The 22098-nt window shown below is 37.2% G+C and overlaps 1 protein-coding gene across 2 annotated transcripts in view; it reads left to right on the top strand.

Moving 5' to 3' along the window:
* STK32B (serine/threonine kinase 32B) overlaps positions 1-22098 on the top strand; it is a 162787-nt gene that overhangs the window by 91583 nt on the left and 49106 nt on the right. For both annotated transcript variants that reach the window (XM_035325020.1, XM_035325019.1), the window contains exon 5: positions 17509-17546. In XM_035325020.1, coding sequence (XP_035180911.1) covers positions 17509-17546 — 38 coding nt within the window. The remainder of the gene's footprint in view (positions 1-17508; positions 17547-22098) is intronic.

The raw sequence follows: 22098 nt of genomic DNA on the forward strand, positions 1-22098 counted from the left end.
TAGATACACCATCCTGAGAAAGAGAGGAAGTTATAATACTGATCAACTTGTAGAATTTTGCCTTTCAAAACAAAAGGCAGGGACCGTAATTAATATACAGATTTCTGAGTTTTGTTCTGCTGTAGTTGCTTTCTAGACTTTTTTTTCTCCTGTATTTATTCTTCATCTATTTCATGGGAGCTCCTCAGGGCAATTCCCTTAAGGCTATTTTCAAACATCTCTATATCCTCTGTGAATTTCTGTCCTTACTTCCCCAGATAAGTTTTACAGAGGAGAAAACACAGAAGCTTAAAGCTTTGATGCTGTATGACAGTCCTATCAACAAGACTGCTTCTTCCAACATGTATGTATGCTCACACCCATGGGAATTTCCTTTTGACCCAGTGGGAACAATTGCATTTTCCTCCAGCAGAGGAGACAAGGCAAGCCTGCAATTCAGCAGCCATGGTGTTCTCACATATACAGAAATGTTATCAGAAGGGAAATACCTTAAAATATAATGCTGAACTAAGGCCTTGTAAGGTGAGAACAGCACTTGGTAGCCAGTAACTAATGCACCAAAAATTTATTAATTAACCAAAATTTATTAAATGAGATTCTGTTGAATTTGGTCATCTGTACACAGTCAGACTAACAAGAAGGAGAAACCATGTCTCCACAGTGGCTACCATTTTTTGTTCACTCATTTATTTGTTCATTTTAGTATGCATATGAAACTCTGGCACAGTTCTGAGTGCAGGATGCAGAGGAGGTTCTTTCTAGTCTAATGATAAAAATAATACAAGGCTTCAGCTTCTCTCTCTCTCTCTTTTTTTTTTTTTTTTCACAGTGACTATTCTGCATCTAATCAGATTAAAGTCTCTCAGTTTATTTCAGTTATATATTTCACACTTTTTTTTTTTTTGTATGTTTACATCTGAGCACAGGTTCTTTAGAAAATAAGTATGAGTTACTTATAATAAAACTGTGGCCCTCTTCCTATGCACAGAGATTGTCTCTATCCATGGCCAGTTTTAGTTCAGATCATATTTTGAGGTTCAAAGCATAATTTCCATGGCTTTATACAGCTCTCAAACTGTTAACTTTTAGTAAAAAGCAGCACTGCTCAAAATCTCATCTTTCTTTTTATTTGTTATAATTCAACATCAAATGATATGCCATGGAACTGGAATGACAAAAGACCTCAGAATTTATTTAAAATAAATAAATAAATAAATAAATAACAGGCAGAAGGTATCAATTTTTTAACAGTGTCAGAAAAACAACCTTGTCAGACAGTTTTGTTCTGAACTCTGGATGTCTGGCCCATGTGCTCATAGTGAAAGTGGCCAAGTTTTCAACCAGCTGAGCAGCTACTCTCTGTAGAGTCAATAGCAAGGAAAGACAAAATTGGGGGTAAGATAGCTTACCAAGAAGAAAAAGGATGTCATCTCCCTGTTCAAGAGTTTGGGGAAGTTGCTGGGAAATAACCAGGGAAATGATAAGAGGAGCATTGACGATGCAGCTTGGCAGGAGAAAAAGGTGATTTGGGAGCATTTCCAGAGAGTGGACAAAAGATTAATATCCTGGGGGGAACTTCTGCATTAAGCACAGAGGAGATGGCCAGACAGTCTCTGGGAGTTCTGAAGAAGAGATCTGTGAATGCAGAGCATGGATTGGGAATTGGGCAAGGGAAACATGCTGGGGAGAGGGACAGATTCTGAAACTCCAATTCAGGAGTGACCAGGAGATTGGAGAATGTGCGAGAGCCACTATGAAGTGGGGGATGCATAACAGGTGAAATAGCGAATACCTATCAGTATATGAATTTTGGTAAGGTTAAATGAAGGTTGAGTGGTTTTAAATATGTCTTGGTCAAACAGTTTTATTTGCCAGCTGTGAGGAACCCTGCCTCTAGTTCTTCATGAAGATAGGAAAAAATAAATTGTATGTGTATACCTGGGAAAAGTGCTGATGTGGGGAAATGCAGTCTTAGATTTGCTGTTACTCTCTCAAGTTGCTACAAAAGTTAAGAGATAGTTTAAAAAGACCAGATCATTAGTCTACTCAATGTGTTTTATAGGTCTATTTTGAATTCAAGTCAATAAACAATTGAGACTTATTGATTATTAAGACTTACTCTTATTAAGACTTACTCTAAATAATCAATAACAAATACTAATATGTCACTTAGCAAGACATGCTGAGGTGAAAACCTTTTGCCAGAAAGCTGCATTTCTCAGCTTTCACGCTAATTAAATGTATTAATTATCTAGAGTTCTGCCTTTAAAATCTACAGGGACTTGTATCTTGCCTCTTAGTTTGAGACACTGCAGAATTTTCCCATGATGGTGCTCCTTCAACTCTCTTTTGCAAACCAACTCTCAGCCACAGAAATGCTCTACAGACAGACCATGATGCAGACACATGCACTTACATATGTATGGAGAGTTGAACACTAATTAACGTACCATCTTATTTCCCTGAGTCCCAGAGTACTTCTGCTGCTGAAACTGAGAATTATGAGCATACACGCAAAGATCTCCATTTGCAGTCAACACACTTTCTTCCAAGCATTATTATTCAATGTTTGCTTTTGGAAGTAACAGTGTCAAAAAGATATAGCATAGGAGATATGAAGCTGAGAAATTGAATTATTATGTCCTAGCTGTTTAGATTTTTGAATACATATATCAAGCTAGTGTAACTCTTTAGTTAATGAGAACAGCGGTGCTACTCTTCCCTCCTAAGGAATTCTGGGTTACCAGTTTCCTTCCATCAGGCAAGATTTTATCTCTCAGAGATGAAATGTGTCTCCAGCTGTTTGAAAGCAGCTCTGTGTAGCAGTGTCAGGTCTCTCAAATGACACACATGGCTGGGCTTTTGATGGCCACCTGTTTAGGGTGGAGCAAGGAACGCACAGATGGACATCCCTCTCTTAATCATACCCCGGGAGAAGGCCATGCAGAACCTCAGAGTCTTTCATTCCATAAATGATGAGGATGTTTTATTTGATGGCACCAGCTAAGAACATTCTTAGCCATACAACCTATTTTAGCTATGGCTCAATTTATCATGTGTGAAGGATTGAGCTCTTTGTGGTGTGAGATGACGTCAAATGAGATGATGAGCCCCAGAAGCGTGACTCCTGCAAGAGGCTTAAGTACCTGCCTGTGCTTCTGTGATAACACATTACAATAATTTGACTCAAGAACATCCCCAGTTGTTTTCATAATCCTGTGCTGCATGCAAGATGTTTCTTATGTTTTTAAAAACCTATTCCTCATTTCACCAACATCTAAATGCAAGAGTCTATATTTGAATTGGCTGTCCAAGCAAATGGATACCTAGTCAATACAACCATCAGAATCTAAAAAGCTATTCAGCTCATCCAAAAATAGACATTTAGTCATCGGGCTGATACTTTACTCCAGTGACTGGATTGTCTAGACATCCATTGAATAAAAATTGGAATGTAAACACCTAATTCACAATAGAACCTAATCCAAGTGTCTTAATTTAAGAGTTGCTTCCCATCTCAATTTTCAGTTGAATAAGTAGCAAGAATAATCCTTATAGTAATGTCACTACTAGGAGTTACTGTAACAACTGTTTCTTTGCAGAGTCTTATTTAAAAACACCTTCTTTTGTATGGTATTTTTGCCTAGTGGTCTTAACTAGAATGATGCTACTACAGTCTGTGAACTTAAGTAATATTGCAGATCCTTCATTCCTTATCCAGATTCATCAAGAAGACTTGGAATAATTGGGTAATTGATTACAAGCAACATTTTGTTGCATCTCTTAGAATAGAGAGGCTTCTTAAAAAGGTGGCATACTTATTCAAATATTTCTTGTCAAATCTCGACTATCCTAAACAGCAATCTGCAGGAATACACATATTTATTGCTGTGGGAGTTTCTTAGTAAGTTTCCCTTTTAAAAACAGTTATTCTTAGAAGTAATTTATTACCTTTCTTCTGAGGATAGGTGAGGCGGGAGACAGAAAATTGTCATGAAGCTTCTGTTTGATGTGTTAGATTGGATGGAGGGAGGAAATGCAGCATAAAGCCAGATATTAACCCTTCTACTCCATAGAATTAATCCATCTGTTGGTGTATTTCACAAGAAGACCTGCCAGCTGCAACTGCCGATTCAGGTAGTTACAGGTCAGGTTTTTTAATCATTTACCAAATATGATTTTCTTTTCACATACCTACCAGCCTGTATTACTGCAGCTCACTTTTACATATATTAAATCTATAAAGCCACTCAGAACAGGAACTATGAAAAGGAAGCCAAAGCTTACTTGTGTGTGGAACATATTCAGCCTCCTCTGTATTATGGTATCTCCCAGTCGTATGTATCACAGGGTCTGAGATGGTCAGTTTGAGGAATAAAGGCCCCAGTACTTATATCCATGCTTTTCTTGTCACAGGCACAACCCAATAGCAAATGATGGAAGCTCCTATTTGGGGTTTGGGATCAGGGAGAACAAGACGGCATTGCTTACAGATATATTGTTGTTTTCTGCTTACTGGTCAGTAGCCCTTCTCCATGATGCAGTGTAGTGCTGAAACTCAGATTAGCAGAAAATATGCTTGGTGGGATGCTTCACAACTACACTAAAGGGACAACTGCTGAGGCACTCAATGACAGCCTGAAATTGTTGGATCTTCCTTGTCCTGCACATGAAGTCCACCATGTTATAGTTTATATATATATAATATAAAGACATACTTTAATTACCAGCCACATTGTCTGTAATCTGTGTAGTCTGCATTGCACTTTTGTATGCATGAAAGAAACAGTTGTTAAACAATGTTTTATTATTGTTTATAATGCTGTTGCAGCAACTTTTGATTTTATATAGAGATGACAACAGAGTTTTTAAGGCAAATTTTAGAGATATACATTGTGAGCAGTGGTGGACTCAGTCTCTTAAGCACATGTGTGTTTGGTATTTATTTTCATTTTGAGTTTGAATGATAAGCTGAGCAAACTCCAGAGATTTGATACATCTGAATGTATCTATTCCATATTTCAAGCAGTGGAAAATGATGGAAGAGTTATACATATTTCAGTCATTGCAAAATACCAGTTTCCACTCTAGCTTTTTACAACAGACAAAGCCAAATGTACTTATCAGTAACAATGATGTGCTTATCAATGTGCTTCTCAGTAACAACTGATTTATCTTTAGGCACAGGACAAATGTCATCAATTCCTTCTCTCATTTGCTCTCATACATGATTTTCTGCCTGTATAAATTAGGAGAGGGCCTGTGTCTTTTACTGTAAGACCAACACTTGTGCAACAGCTGGCAGAGTACATGCCGAGAGCATTTTTCCCCTTATTCCCAGTCAAAAGCTCTCATATGGTATATCTGAGGAAAGAAGTGTCCCCATTGGAATGTACACACTTTTCTGCTGGACCACATAATTCTTTCCAAATGCCACTCTCTAGTTAGTGTCTAATGAGCTGTGCACTTCCCATGGTTATCAGAGATGTCACCTGTTCTTGAAAGATGATTCACACATAAAGGTATGACACTTATACACACAGAATGTCTCAGAAAAGCTTGAAGCTACAACACAGAAAAGATTACAGTCATTGGCAGTGAGTTTATCAACAAGTTATTGCTACATGGTGATTCTTCACATCTCTCCCATGCACACTGGAGAAACATTTGACTGAAAAGATTTTTTGTTTTGAAATGTGGTGATGTTTTGGCATCACCACAGTGCTGACAGTTGTTCAAGGTTCCTCACGGAGATACCTAAAAGTCCAAGTGCTTTAGATGCAAGGCATGTGCAGTGTTAGCCCTAGAAAGTTGTTCTATAAAAGAAGCAGCACCTCTGCCATTGCTTTGAGTCCTTCATGTAAGCTAACTACTGAATTGCCTGACAGTTATTTAGGCTGGGTAATGCTCACTTGGAAAAGAAAATCTGCATCCACAAGAGGAATCCTGCTTTCCACAGCCTTGGTTTTATAATGTAAAAGCTTAGTTTATATGGCCACAGTGGTACTTTTCTGAGACATTATTCTATGAAACATAGAGGAGTCAAAGTGCAGGTTCACATTTTCATTTAGTCAAATCTTACTAGCTTTTATAGCATAGAAGAATCTTCATCAATTTATCAATTTTTCTTACAGCTGAAGAATATAATTACCTTTGTGATAAAGTCTTATTGGATCTTCAGAAAGAAAAATATAATGAAATATTCTGTATTTTTATTATTATTATTATTATTTTAATCTAGTATCTGTACAAATTCAGATGCCAAACCTAACCAAAACCAATTGCTATCTGCCAATATGTGCCCAGAAAAGTGGAAGGCTCAGTATTGAATTCTTGTTCTTAAAAAGGCCATTTTCTTCAACCTATGATAACAATATCTTTTACAGCTATTTCTCTAAACCATACTTGACAAATACATCATTCCCAAGACCACTGGCCAAACAGATAAATGTAGATATCATTACTGCCACCTATTGTTACAAGTAGAGAACTGAACATATTTTCGTAATTATATTTTTTCAAATGGAAATATAATTGGAAAATAACAACCTTGTTCCAGTTGACATATTTGTAAATAAGCATGATTTAATTGCATCTTTCCTAGCTTTATCTTCAGATCTATTAAAAAATGGCTATTACAAGTGCTAATATTCAAGATCTTCATGGATGCCTGGTAAAAAATATCACTAAACCAAAAAGTGTTGTGGCAGGTGCCATAACACTCACCATCAGAGTAACTTATTTCCGTACATAACACAACACTAAATGTGGAGCCAAGCCCCCATGCTCTCTTTAGAGGTGTGCAGGGAGAGGCAGGGTCCTTAATGTCCTTCACTAGTGAGAGCTTTTTCACTTACCCTGTGATAATTACTGCAGTAACTATATCTTGCATTTGAACCAGAAAACACTCTTGTTGCCACACAGGTTGCCACACAGAAAGAAAAAGCCCCAAAGTGTGATAATGGACTAGGTGGTAGGATTCTGATTAGTGTCATATGATTACATGTTAATAAAATAATTAGTTGGAAGTAGTTATGGATTTTTTTTTTCTGCATTAAAGCCCCAGGAGTGGGAATTGCAGAGAAAACAAAAGATTCCAAACAACACAGAAGAATTTAAATAGGAAAACCCAATAAAATATCAGTTTATTTTTGTAAAGGCAACTGAATTTTCAGGTACTTCAGGTTCACAAGTAATATGACAGATGGTATAATAACAAAATTACATATTTCTGTTTGGTGATAAATATTTTATTTGAGACTAAATGTATAGAATCTTGGAAAAGACATTTCAGTTTTATGGAATGGTTTTTAAACCCTGAAATCTTTACTGGTTTCTTTTTTACACAGAATTCTGTGTGATTCCATCAATTTTTAATTAAAACATCATACAAGAATTTAAACACAGTGATAAAAAGAGACTACCTTTCAACTTATAAAGTGGAATGTTTGTTATTCTGAGTCTGTCTTCAGGGAAAGAAAGAGTTAATCTTTTAAAAACATCTAATATCTATCTATCCATATCCATATTCATTTATATCCATATATTCATGTATATTATCGATATAAAAATATTTTACTGGAATTTGATGATTCTGAAACAATATCTGGTGGCAAATCACTGCAAAACTGTAAATATATCTCTGTGACTTATTTGGAGTATGAAAATCAGATTTATATATATATATATATATATATATGCATATATATATTGTTTGCTTGTTTGTTTGTTTTTCCTAGATGGAAATAGGACTGACTGTAAGTTCCACTGGATGGAATTTAGACCAATTAATATTTTAGGCTTTTTGATATTTCAAACTAGAACAGGACACTGTAATAAATTCATGCATGCACATCCTGTTGCTAAATAACAGTTTATTTTGCTTTCAGGCAGAATTACTAAATCTCAACTGTAGCAGAGTTTACTCCCTTCTCAAGGGAGAGATAGCTAAAAAAGGTGGATTCTTCTTTATAAATAGCTTGGCTTAGCAAAAGCCAAGTAACACAAAATAACCTGCCTCTGCAACTTGTCTCTGGCTGTCAGTGAATAAGCCTAAATCTAAATAGGTAAAGTTCAGGACTTTGAGATTTCAGCATCTCAGTTGCTTGTTTTTGCATTTCATTTCCACACATGCAACCAGTGGCTTTTACTAACAGAAATTTTTTCTTCCTTCCTGCTTTGTTCAGACACCATGATCTGGGAAAGTCCATTTCTGAAATTAAGCATTTTGGTGGTTTTAGTGTCAGATGTGGCAGGTACCTTGTGAAAGCATATCCAGAATCATACAAACAAATAGCTACAAGATATATATATATATTTCCAGATCTCTCATAATCTAATACCACATATTCTCAGCTAATTTCCAGTTATACTGAAGACTTTAAATTTAAAATTACAGTGATTCACAGAGTCATGCCATGCCATGGTGTTCATTAGAGCAAGAACAGAAGGCTCTGAAGGTCATTTTATAAAGACAGTAATTACTAGTGAGAACTAAGAGAGGGGTACATGAACTAGTAATCAGAGGTCTGGAGCATTTTATTCCCATCCATCTGATAGGAAGTCACAGCAAATAACTCTCAGGTTCTTACTGTGATTTTGTTTTAATACCATTTAATGTTTATTGAAACTAGGAAGGATGTTAGTCAGAAGCACAAAGGTTAAAAAGATAAATGAGTGATAAGGTGTCGATGACAGAAAGAAAGGACACAGCAGACTTCATTAAGATTACTTCTTGAACAAGCACTCTGTGTAGGAACTCTGCATAGTTTGGCTCCTGGGGATACATCATTTCTATGCTACCCTTACAGAAGCAGAGTCGTTGACTAAATTCTTCTCTTCTCTGTACAGTGGCCCATAAATATTAAGTTTTCCTTCATCCAAAGCTTCAACAAATTTGCCTTATATAATCTTTATATATGCACTCACTGTCTTTACTAACTACATACCTTATATGTGTATTATTTATGAATCTAAATATCAAGTAAAAAGGAAGTGAGGTTCTTATCTGTGAAAAAATCAGAAATTGTTCACTTTTCTTTCTATAATCAGGAGAAGTCCCTTTATAATATATTGATATGGTTTACTTCACATCTCTGATATAATGGTAAGTTTCATGTGGACTTGAATATTCCATAGCTGAAACTTATATTTCCCAACTCATTGCAATTTTTATGGCTGTTAAGAACTGTTCTACAGCTAATACTAATCTTAATGAAAATTGTCCATGATTACTCATGTCATATTAGTTTATCATGATGTGACAGGTATATGTTTGTGATTTAATGTGAAACATTATTGTGACTAACCGAACCTTAAAAAAGAAAATAAAATGAAAAAATAACAGGCTCTATTTGGGTATAGTCTGTAGCATATAAAAAGGTTATAAGCAAATAATTGAGAATAATTTAATATTTGAGAGAATCAGGTACTCAGTAAACTGAGGTTATTGTAATTATCCCTGCATGACTTGAGGTTGTTACTCAGAAGTTTTTTCTTTACTGTGTTTCTTAATGACAGCAGCTCTCCTTTAGAATTTAACACATAGCTAATGGTGCAGACTACAAGTCTTTGTCTAGCATTCCCTATATCCAAGAGTACAACTAATACTCACTTTCAGTCATTATTATTGGGACTGTCTTGACACAGTGCAGACCAGTAGGATTGGAAAAGAGACTGATTGTCATTATTGTAGGTTAAAAAACAGTTAATGTGATTTTCTGTGATCTTAACACAATTGTCTTATTCTTATTGGAAAAAAAAAAAAAAAAAAAAAAAAAAGTAACTTCAAATACCTATTTCTGCATAAAGAGAATTAATATTAATATAAGAAATGAGCTGCATAATTAAGAAAATAGAAAGACTTACCTAAACATTTAGTTTCAGTTTTTCAAGGTTCAACCTATACAGCATACATTTAGATTGTTAGCATTAAAGAGAAAATAGCACAAGAACAATTGTTCAGGATGAAGCAACATCTCCTGAATCCTTTGTAATCCTACCACTGATTTCAAGGGCCTTTGTCTGGATCTTGCTTCTTTTGTATCCTTATAAGAATGCAAAATCCTTTTAATTTAATTTCTCTGTCAGATATTTTGACATGATCTCTGAGAAAAAAATCTTAGCATTCTGCAAGGGCATAGGCTGCCTTAACTGTAAGTCACTGAACTCTGGTGATATACATATAAATTTGGGCCCACCTCATACAGGATAAAATGAGCATCTCTTGTGACCCATGGTGTTTTGTTGTCAGTAGGCTGTAGGCATTCTCACTGCTCCTGGAGGAAGTTTGTAAGTGGGTAAGGCAGTTTACATGAACCTACACAGCTGCTGCTGCCAACCTGGATAATGGAGAAAACCCTCTTTGCGCCCTGCAGAACTCACCTATAGATATAGGAGCATAGAGAAATTTCAGTTTGGAAGGAACCTCAAGGGGTTTCTAGACCAACTTTGTGCTCAAAGCTTTATGAGGTATGAGATCAGAGCAGGCTTCCCAGGGCTTTATGTAGCCATGTCAGGCAGGGACAGCACAACCCTTGTGGGCAGCCTGTTTCACTGTTTGGCTACCCTCAGAGTAATATTTTTTCTTTATGTCCAGTCTGAACCTCTTTTGTTTTATATTATACCTCTTCTTTCTATGTTAGTTTCTGTCTTTTGAATAAGAGTGAATATGTTTTATGTCTAACCAAATGAAAGCAGCTAAGAGTGGCTTTAAAAAAAATAAAAATCTAAGACTTCATTTTGTGAGTTTGTACACAACTGAGCTTTCTTTGTAAGTTATCTTAGGTTAGTGAAGAGTTGAAACCTCAACATTCCACATTCAGAGAAAACCAATCACCATTAAAAAGTGAAAATACTTCTAATGAGTCATGCTGGTAACACTGTTATCAACCAAAATGCTCATAGATGTTACTGTGGGATTTTAGAAGCTCAAGAGAATGGAAATGTGATACATTAAATCTTGTTCTGAGAGAGCAAGGCAAAGAATGAAATCCACAAGACATAAAGTTGAAAGAATGTACTTTACATTTTACTGATATCAAATAAAGGGTTAAAGGTTATTGCACATATAAATTCAGACTTATCCAGAATTGTTATAGCTGAAATAATTCCTATGATATTATTAAAAAGTAGTCTGGAATGGCAAAGAACAGCTGTCTATTTGTTGGAAAGAAAAGAATACATGAAATCTTTTGGTGAAATAAAGAGAAAACAGGCAGAAGAAGGAAATCATAATTTTTTAATGGCAGAAATTTAGTCTGTAGTGATTGTATGTTTGTTGCAAATGCAAAAGCGGAATAAAACAGATGGGCAATGTTAGTTTTTCAATTCTCACAGGTTTAAGAACAAGCATAGACTTTGCATTTAGAATTATTATTGATGTGTTTCAAAAAGGGGAAGCCAGCATCTGTACTTGCTGTAGAAGTGCTTTCCTAAATCAATTAGATTAATCTTAGCTGGAGGAGCTCTAGCTGGTATTTCTGTTACTCACATCAATGGCTAAATCTTTGTTTAAGCTTCCTAAGCATTTTTATGCAATTATGTCTTGTAGTAATCAACTTGAGTTTAATTCTCAGTTGTATAAATAAAACCCTGCTTGCTTAGTTCACTTCATTTTTATGAAATATGAACCTTGCTTTCATGTTCCAAAAGCAAATAGAAAAGCTCTATTGACCATTTATATACTATTTATTATTTGATATACCTGTCACATAACATCTTACTGATCTCTTCTGTTAACTAAACAACTCATTCTATTTGTTGTTTAATCTCAGCATTTTTTTGCTTGATTGATTTTTTGTTTTGTTTTGCCTACCCCACACATTTTTTTTTTGGGGCTGTTTTCTTTCAATAGACATGAAATCAGGTAACCTGAAAGACCTACCATTGTTTTAAATTACAACAAAATATATATAATTTAAAATATTTCCTTAAGGAAACTGTTGATTTCACCAACCACAAGCCTTTCATTTCTAGACCAATGTTTGAAGTCTAGGCAAGATTATTAGAAAAAAAAATGTGACATCCTGGTTGCAAGTATGTAGCAGCACATGTAAAATGTTTTGGAGATTGTTCTGGATTTCAAGCTTTAGAGCACATACCATCAACACATGTTTTGCAGTCTTCACAGAATCATCACAGAATGGCTTGGGTTGGAAGGGACTTTAAAGATCATCTAATTCCAAACACCCTGCCATGGGCAGGGATGCCACCCACCAGACCAGGATGCCCAGGGCCTTGTCCAACCTGGCCTTGAACATCTCCAGGGATGAGGAATCCACAGCTTCTCTGGGCAAGCTGTTCCAGTGCCTCACCATCCTCTGAGTGAAGAATTTCCACATAACATCTAATCTAAATCTATACTTTTTTTTTTTTTTTTTTTTTTTAGTTTAAGACCATTCTACCTTTTCTTATCACTATCTGCCCAAGCAAAAAGTTGCACTTTGTCTTTTTTATAAGCCCCCTTTAAGTACTGAAAGGCTGCAATGAAGTCTCCTTTGAGCCTTCCTTTCTGCTGGCTGAACATCCCCAGCTCTCTTAGCCTTCTTCCACAGGTCAGGTGCTCCAGCCTGGATCCTCCATCAGAGGATCATCTTTGTGGCCCTCCTCTGGACCTGCTCTAACAGCTCCACATTCTTCTTGTGCTGGGGGCCCGAGACCTGGCTGCAGCACTCCAAGTGGGGCCTCACAAGGGCAGAGCAGAGGGGGAAAATCCCCTCCCTCCACCTGCAGGCCACTCTGCTGTTGTAGCCCAGGATGCAGTTGGCCTTCTGGGCTGCTGGCTCATGTTGAGCTTTTCAACCACCAGAACCCCCAAATCCCTCTCAGTGAGTACTTCTCCCAGTCTCATATCTGTGATTGCCCTGACACGAGTGCAGCACATTGCACTTGGACTTATTGAACTTTATTAGGTTCACCGTGGGCCTACTTTTCTGGTTTGCTCGGGTCCCTTTGGGTGACATCTCTTCCTTTTGTTGTATCAGCTACAGCATTCAGCTTTCTGTCATCTGCCAACTTGCTGAGGGTGCACTCAATCCCATTGTCTATGTCACAGATAAGGATCTTAAACTGTACCAGTCCCAAGGCAGAACCCTGAGTAACACCACTCACCACTGGGCTCTACTTGGACATAGAGCCATTGATCTCTGGTGTGTCCATCTAGCCAATTCCTCATCCACCAAACAGTCCACCCTTCAAATGCATCTCTATCTAGTTTAGAGAAAGGATGTCATGTGGGACTGTGTCAAAGACATTATAGAAGTCCAGGTAGATGAAATCAGTCATTCTTCCCTTGTCAACTGATGCAGTCACTCTAACATAGAAGGCGACCAGATTGATCAGGCATGATTTGCCCTTGGTGAAGCTGTGGTAGCTGTCGTGGATCACCTCCTTGTCTTGTATGTGCCTTGATACTGCTTCCAGTAGGATCTGTTCCATGATCTTGCCAGGCACAGAGGTGAGGCTAATCGGTTGCCAGTCCCCATGGGTCCTCCTTTCTAACCTTTTTAAAAATGGGAGTGATGTTTCCCTTTTTCCAGTCACCAGGGGCTTCACCTGACTGCCAGAACTTTTCAAATATAATGGAGAGAGGTGTGACAACTCCATCAGCCAGTTCATTGAGGACACAAAGATACATGTCATCAGGCCCCTTGGACTTGGATTTACTCATTTTCACCAAGTGGTCTCGAACTTGCTCATTGCTTACAGTGGGAGGGACTTTGCTTCCCCAGTCCTCATCTACAGGTTCAGGGAAATGAGAGACACGGGAAGCCTGATTGACAGTGAAGACTGAGGTAAAGAAGTTGTTGAGTACCTTCAGCCTTCTCCATGTTGTTACATTCTCCCTTCTCACTTATCAGAGGGGTACACTCTCCTTGGTCTTTATTTGCTGACCAATATACCTATAGAATTTCTTGTTATTCTTTGCATCCCTTGCCATGTTCAGTTCCATCTGTGCCTTGGCTTTCCTGATCGCATCCCTACACATCTGGATGGCAAATGATACATGTAAACATAAATATTATGTTACACCTGTAATGAGCTGCAGATTATTTGAATTTTAAACTGCTTTTTTTTTTTTTTTCTGGAGATAGGCTATTTATTCCTATTATTTTCTTCATGAGTATTCAAGCCCCAGGACAAATTTTAACAGATTATTAAGATTATTAATCATAATTATGATCATAATCAATGAATTATGATAATCAATCAAAATCATAATCATAATTATGATAATAATCAAAAGATTATTAATCATTCTTTATTACTTAGAAAGTATATGGAGCACCCTCTTAATGTGCTTTCAAGCAGCTTTATTTGACATTTCTAGCTGGGCAATTGAAGAAAACTATAAAAATTTTTACAGGTAATAGCAATAAGTGGAATGATTTTTTTTTTCTTTTTCCAATATTTTTCTCATCTGTCTTCAACTGTGAGGTTTGGGGTCAGCTGTTATATTAATTATACTTGGTTCTGTCACTGAGTGAAGACTTTGAAGGCCTCTTTAATCCCATTTGTATGAGTGTCTGACTTTTCTGTGCATAAAAAAAAAAGAGCTGTAGTAGCAACAGTACAGACTGGGAAAGTTATGGTTATGAAATCAGTGTCAAGGACAACCATCAGTGAAAGGTCTGAAGGCAGCCCAGGGCTCTTCTGAATCTTTAGCATAAGTTAATTTGCTATTTGCAAAAGTCATTAGGTTTCTCTTGTGAGCTAGTCCACGATACCTGGATTATGAAACAAGTCTTTCAATTCATCCTTCAAATCATTCTCTCAGCTGGGGATATGCATAGCAGGAAAACCCTGAAGTTAAGACACTGGATTTCACATACTGTTGTGCATGTTTGAACATGCTTGCTAAGATGGGAAATGTATTCTGAAAATTTGATGTGTAGTCAAAACAGAATTTCACTTATTTAACATTTTGGAATTTAAATTGCTTAACTAAAGAGTTTTTTACCTTTTAAATCCACCTTTGTATATAAACAGTGTTTTCACTATTTAAATGAGTTTAACCAAAGTATTTATTTAAAGACAGATATTTAAATATCTGTCTTCTGGATAAAACTGCAAGCTCTCCGTTCTGAATATATCCAGCAACTATAATTGCAATGCTCCTAGACCTGCCAAATATTCACACTGAGTCTGTTGAATCCTCCCCACTGGCCATTCAAAGGTCTCAAAAGTGCTAAGTTGTGGCTGTGGGCTTTTTCCTCTACAGTGTGTGGAGATTTCAACAAGCTGCTTCTGGAGCTCTGATCTTCTAGCACTGTGCAGAACACTGGTGATAAGCACATCACAGACTGCTATTGGAAGGCACACAGGCACACTCTTCACTGTTAATCTGTGCTTTGCTTTCTCACTTGTCATGAGAATCTATGCATCTCCAGGCACATGATCTGAAAACAGCAGTATCTTAGATTCTGGGGGAAAGCATACTTAGGAAACTTGTTCTCCTGGCTTAAGTTAATTCATGATATTTGTTTGCTGTAAAAGCAGTTTAAAATAGGTTGAGATCTGAGACATGGTTATGAGTTTATCAAAGTTGCCTCAGAGGTGGATGAGTCCATCAAGTTGCCACGGCAAGGCAATACACCCTGCTGTACCTGCCCCCAGATGCAGTCCTGCCTCAGAGCAAAATGAGCAAAATCAGTAGTGGAAAAGATCCTTTAGTTAGGAAAGGCTCTATGGTCTGCGTGCATTTGTACCAAGTATAAGCTACTGCCTGAGTTAGTCACAGAAAGACAAGCACAGATCCAATTTTACTGCTCGACTTTCTGAATGTTACAGATACAACTGCATGTAGAATATATTTGATGTTATACACATTCATCAAGTGGATTTGTCAATGTCTTTTCTGGTGGCAATAAAAATATATAGACTATGTTATGGTGCAAAACCATAGCACATATTCATATTGTTCAAACTCTTCTTAAAAAAAAAAATTTAAAAAATGAAAAATCATGGGCTTTTAATGACCGATCCCTGGGAATGGCATTGCTACTGACATGACAGTAGCTCTTAAAGCTGAATTTCTCCTTTTCCTCAGTTTTATTCTCAGTGAAGTACTAGTGATTTTACCATTCCAATTCTATTTTTGTTTGTTTGTTTGTTTATTTCTTTAAGTTGGGGAAAACAGTTTGAAGTGATGTTATACTCATCACTGATATTATTACGCCACAGATAGATCCTAATGTACCTGGCTGTGACTCCATTATTTTTACCCATGTGAGAAGTGCAGAGTCCATTTTATTCCATTTATGGGAACACTGGACAAAACTTGTTAGTGAAGTCTAAGTATATATAAGTACATATTTCAGTCAGGAGAGGTTTTACTGAGAAATGTTTATATTGGAATAATGAAGTCATCCCTTGGCTAAAATAAGATACACAGATAGAAAGAAGTCTTTGGAATTCATTTGCAGGTTCATTTGTCTGATTATTTTGGCAGTTTTCAGTGTCTTGTCTTTAGAGATCAATGGAGAAATTAGCCAAAGGGGCAAATGTTTGCTCAAGGTGGACCAATGCATCTCCCCTTCCGGCAGTGCCACAGCAAGAACACTACTCCAAAATCGCATTAGGTGCAAGCTGCAGTGCGAAGATAATGCCATGTACCAGCTCCACAATACCCTCATCAAGCCACAGGGTGAGCCAAATGAGGGAGCAAGCCAGGCTAGCAAAAGGAAGAGATGAGTTTCCCCAGAATTTCTCCATGTCAAGAGGAATTCTGGCCCAAGAAAAGGGGTGTGAATTCCCAGCAGTGGTGGAGAAAAGCTGTCTCCATCCCTTTTGAGAGCAGCCTAAATGTAGGTCAACTTAAAATGATCCTGAAAGAGATGATCTCAAAGGCAATGCATTTTCCTTGTGCCAAGAATTGTGGAGTTAAGCTGATGTTTTGCACATCATGATCTCCACACTTCCTTAGACCTACTCCTTCCCCCAGATGCCACCTGCCATTATAGACAACTAAGGGGGGATTCAAGGGCTAAAAAGGGATCTGTTAGACCTACCCAGGCAGTATAAGACAGCTAGCTGGACTCTACAATATGTGAGTGATCATGTCCATGAGCATGGCAGATTAGTGGGGTCTGGCAGAACGGTTAGATCACTGATGTTTCCAATTAAGTGATTTCTTGGGTCTGTCAGACACAGAGTCCCTGAGGCAATCAGGCACCTCCAAGATGCAAATCTTCCATTTCATTGTTCTGACTGCTATAAAGAATAATGTATATAATCTCAAAAACCAAATCCATGTCAATGCTAACCATATGAAAACAAAACCACATGAAATGGAAACCTAGAAAACTTCTTTAGTATACATGTTTTTTTTTTTTTTAAGGCTAGTAAAAAGATGTAGATAAAAATCATTTGCCTTTTCACATGACATGGTTTTCATTGGTTTTATAATAATTTAAATGACTTGGCCCACATAACCAGAAGGAAAAACCTTTAAAATTGCAGGTCTTCTTTTGGAATGAAATATAATGTATTCATTTCCTTATTTTACAGGGATATCAAACCTGACAACATACTATTGGATGAGCATGGTAAGTGAATTTTGACTGTTTTCTCTCAGATATCTCTAATTTGTGAGCTCTCTGTAACATGGTGGATCATGCTTTGTGAGTCAGCCTGAGATGATGGATTCCAATCTAAATCTGGATGTTGTCTGCGTGTCCCTCTGTCCATCTTGGGCCTTTTGTAATATCCCTTCCTATTGAAAACCAAAAAAAATGCTGATCTGACACTTGAAAGACCTGAATATGAAGGAATTTAATATGACTGGACATCACAAGGGACATCTGTCAAAACAAAGATAATATTCTAATAACACGATTAAAGTATGTCACTGCAATCACTGTTTAGGGACCTTCCAGCAGAACAGTATCAAGCATTTATTTTCTCTTTTTCTGAACTCCTGAAGGGCTAGAAAATTTCAAATAACAAATTATTTCTCATGTAGGGATCTGAAATTATTTTTCCTGAATTTAAATATGGAATTTGGAAATGTGCTTCTAAAGTCTCTGTAAATTTTTTAAGGTTCCATATATTGTTTTGACACAAATTATGTCAAAAAATGACTAGGCAACATAATCAGGTTTGAAGTTTAAACACTAATTCCATGATCTCAAGCTAAAAATGTGGGGTATGAATATGTGGTATGAAATAATATATATATTTTTTTTCAATGTAAACCTTACAAATATAGGAAATATATGAAGCATTTTTCTAAAATGTCATGCATCTTTTTGCAACTATTCATAACAAGGACATGAGAAAATAAAAATAAAGAAAGCATTAACCTTATATCAGTTAGAAAAGAAATACAAGGGGAAGAAAAAATGCAAAAAAGATGTGTGTTCGCTGCTGTGGGAAAGCCTTGTTTTGCTTTGTACACCTCAGAAATTGATTAAGAACAGTTAATCTCTGAGAAAATACAGACTTGAAATGATGCCAAAGTTACCATTATTTTTCAAAATCTATTGCAGAGCTGCTGGGTATACAAGTTAAAACTGATTAAAGAGGTAACATTGCAAACAGCTGGAGTTTGTCCCTGCGAATACTGAAGCCAATAAAGTGAAATTATATTTGAGATTTAAACCATCTAGGACTTTGGGTATTCGGTGTTTCAGACTTGTAAGCGTTAATGTTCCCTAGACACAAATATCAGCAAATAAGCATGAAATAGAAATCTCTTGTCTTTAAGTCCTGGGTGAATTAAAGATGTCAAAGGCAACGTGAAATGACTGAGAGCGTTACATCTCTGACAGACTTTGAAGTAGTGTTACCCTTATCTCTCCTTGCCCCTCGTCAAGGTCAGTTACAACATAAAATCAGCCTCTTGGAAGAGTTTTCCTATGGGAGCTCAAGTATTGTAGAGAAGAAGCAACACCAGAGTCAGTAATATGCTGCATTTTTTTTTTTTTTGTGACTACAAAATCATCAGCAAAGTTATCTATAGAGAGCTTGGAAATTTGGGGATGGATAGACCCCCCCACACCCCTTTTTTTTTTTTCAAAGCAGCATACTGCTGCTCCCTCATAGCACACCTGCAGACAAATGATGAAATAACCATGCTTCTCCTGGATTACAGATAGGCCTTGGATGGCACAATTAATTAACTCACAGATCCTTGGCTCACAAACCAGTTATGTGACTGGGAAATGTAGTTCTCCCAACCTAGGTAACAGTTCATGCACTCACTATATTATGTGACACCAATAGGACAGGCATCCGTACCATGCTAGCCATGTTAGGCTTCTTTTACAGATAACAGAAAGATGTAGGTACACTTAAATCTGATTTAAATCTGACTAAATATGATCTATTTTGGAAGTCTGCACTAAACACTAGCATCTATTTCTCTTCAGTGAATAATACTTAGGAAGTTTTGTGTGGATAACCAGCTCATAGATTCACATTTAGCCAGATGAATCCTATCCTTAAAGTCCAAAATGGCTTCAGTTAAGCTGCAACAAATCACAATAGCATATTTTTTAATGAACCATTCACGTAACAGAAAAATGTGCTCAGTATATGCACCATAAATATGGCAGGCTGTATAAAAAGCATAACACATTCACCTAATACAAGTCTAACCAGGTGCACAAGAACTTTATTTTAGCCTGCAGCCTCCAGGATGGTATAACAGTTTCCTATATGCTTCACTGTACTCTTCATTCTTTCTTACAGTTTATAAAACAACCATGTTTACCCAAAAGTGTTATGAAATTGGATATGCACAAAATTTAGGACTGAGAGTTTGTCTCAATAAATTAAATTTCTTTGATCTCACTGAAGAAACCTGTTTTGGCTGAAGTCCGTTCGCATTGCCTTACATCTTCAAGCCATTACAGAATCACAGAATCACATTACGCTGACTGACTTTCATAGCTTACACTAAGATCATAGATATTTCTAGTTGTTAAAACCAGTTGCTCTACAGTTTATCTGTATGGCTTAGGAAACCTACCTCAGGAATACAAAAGTAGTAAAACCAGGAGATTTTTCTCAATCCATAAAAATGGTTAATCTAAACTTCAAAGCAAAAAGCAATATCTTGGCCTTAAAACCAGAAATACTATTAAAATAAATAATATAAATAAATAATATAAATTTAATACTTTGAGCCCTGACTGCTGACTTCTGAACAGCATAACTGACAACAATGACTGCATATAGATGTCTGGGAGTCATAAAGTCACCACTGAAGATGTACCTGGTGTGTCTACAGTAGGGCTTAACCTCATCGTATCCACAGACAATATTCAGGGACTTTATCTCATTTAACCCTCTGATGTTTATTAACAGAGTGTTCTGAGCATAACTCTAACCTGAAGCTATCTGCACTTTGAAAGTGTATTTGATAGTTTTGCATGCCTACACAAGCCATTAAGCAGCCTACCCCTTTGAAACACACAAGCTTTCTGAGCCCACCTATAGCAGGAACACCAGGTTTCTAACAACCTCCCTGATGATAAGTGGCAGGCTGCCAAGTCATGCCAAGTTCACCAGGATACAAGCTGATGCTCTTGTACATGGTACAGATGAACCCAAAAAGATGTTTTTTAAATAGTTCATAGGGTTTGACCCTCTAAAGGCATACTGGATCTGAATTTGCTCCAAAACATTTCTATGATGATATTTGCCATCAGCTCTGATGCATATTGAGCTGACAGTATTAACTCTAGTCTGATTTTTTTTTTTCTCTCTGCCCTCACATTCACCCCTTCAATTTCTTACCCTGGGAAATTCAATAAGGTTTGAAATCATGTACTTTTTTCTCTGCTAAATGTTAGTCAGCCAGCCTCAGCCACCTTTAAGGACTTGTTTTATTTGTAATTATGATTTTTTCTCATTTGATAAAAATTTAATAATAGTAAAAAATGAGTAGTTGTTTTCCTCAGATACCGGGATTTGGAGAAGTGAGGTATATATGCCATTCGGTACTTCTGAGGTGCATGTATAAAGCTTCACAAAGTCACACACTGCTGTAGGTATTAACTTAGAAATTCTCCCTCTAGATGAATGCAATTCTTGAAACAACTGCCATCGATATATTTTCTGGTTAGAATGTATGTGTTGATATACATGAAATCTCATAAAAGCCACATTGCAGAGAACCAGAAGAATGTGGTCTTTTGTCTTTTCTTCTTTTCTCTCCACCAGCCTCTTATTACCAAAAGGGGTCATGCAGTCAGGGAGATTAAGCAATGAGCTCTTCCCCTGTGATATCTGAATTGAGTTAGTATTGCTGAACCTGCTGTGTGCTCCTGGTCTTTATAGCCCTCAACAACTAAACCCAAGTGGTACTGATGTACTGCCCAGTTCAATACCTGACACCTGAGGAGAGAGTGAGGGTACTGAGAGTGAGGGTTTGGTTGTCACTTATTGTTCAAAATAATATCCAGAAATGTAGATCAAGTACAAAGACATGAAGCTCAGACGGGAAAATGTTCCCATGAACTGAAATCTTGGAAACAGCGTGAAGTAGCCAGTATTGTAGCATATTTACTGCAGCAATAGCTATTTTTCTTTTTCCTACATGCAACAGTCAAAGCAAAAATGTCTTAGAGGCTGCTTAGAAAGACTCCTATAGAAAACTGGAGTCTCCTTGTCATCTGATATATTTACACCAGGAATTATTATTGTTATTATTATTTAAATACAAGCCCCTGGGCTCAAAGAAGTTGAAACTACTGAAAGCTGTGTGCAGACAGGAAGAACTCTGCCTCACCACCACTCCAAACCTCCTCCACTGCCAAAACTCCAGCAGGGTTGCTCGGGGGGGTGGGGGGGGGGGGGGTTGGAAGGAATGTTCCCCCAACATCCCCTGCTCTGGCTCCATCCCAGGTTTTTTCCCCATCATTCCCTGCTCCAGATTCATCCCAGACATAGCTTCTCTCCCTCTCCCAGCTCCCACCAAGAGCTGTTTGCTGTCCCCATGGCAGCACAGCCACCTACCTGCCCTCAGAACACCTTGCTTGTACTCCAGAGTAAATTAGCAGCCCTCTGAGCCACAGGCAAAGTCTGTCTGCAGGCAGCCCATGGGCCATGGAAGAAAAAAGATAGATTTCTTTTCCAGTGGCCACTTCCACA

The sequence above is a fragment of the Oxyura jamaicensis genome, chromosome 4, assembly GCF_011077185.1.
Source record: "Oxyura jamaicensis isolate SHBP4307 breed ruddy duck chromosome 4, BPBGC_Ojam_1.0, whole genome shotgun sequence".
Lineage (NCBI taxonomy): Eukaryota > Metazoa > Chordata > Aves > Anseriformes > Anatidae > Oxyura > Oxyura jamaicensis.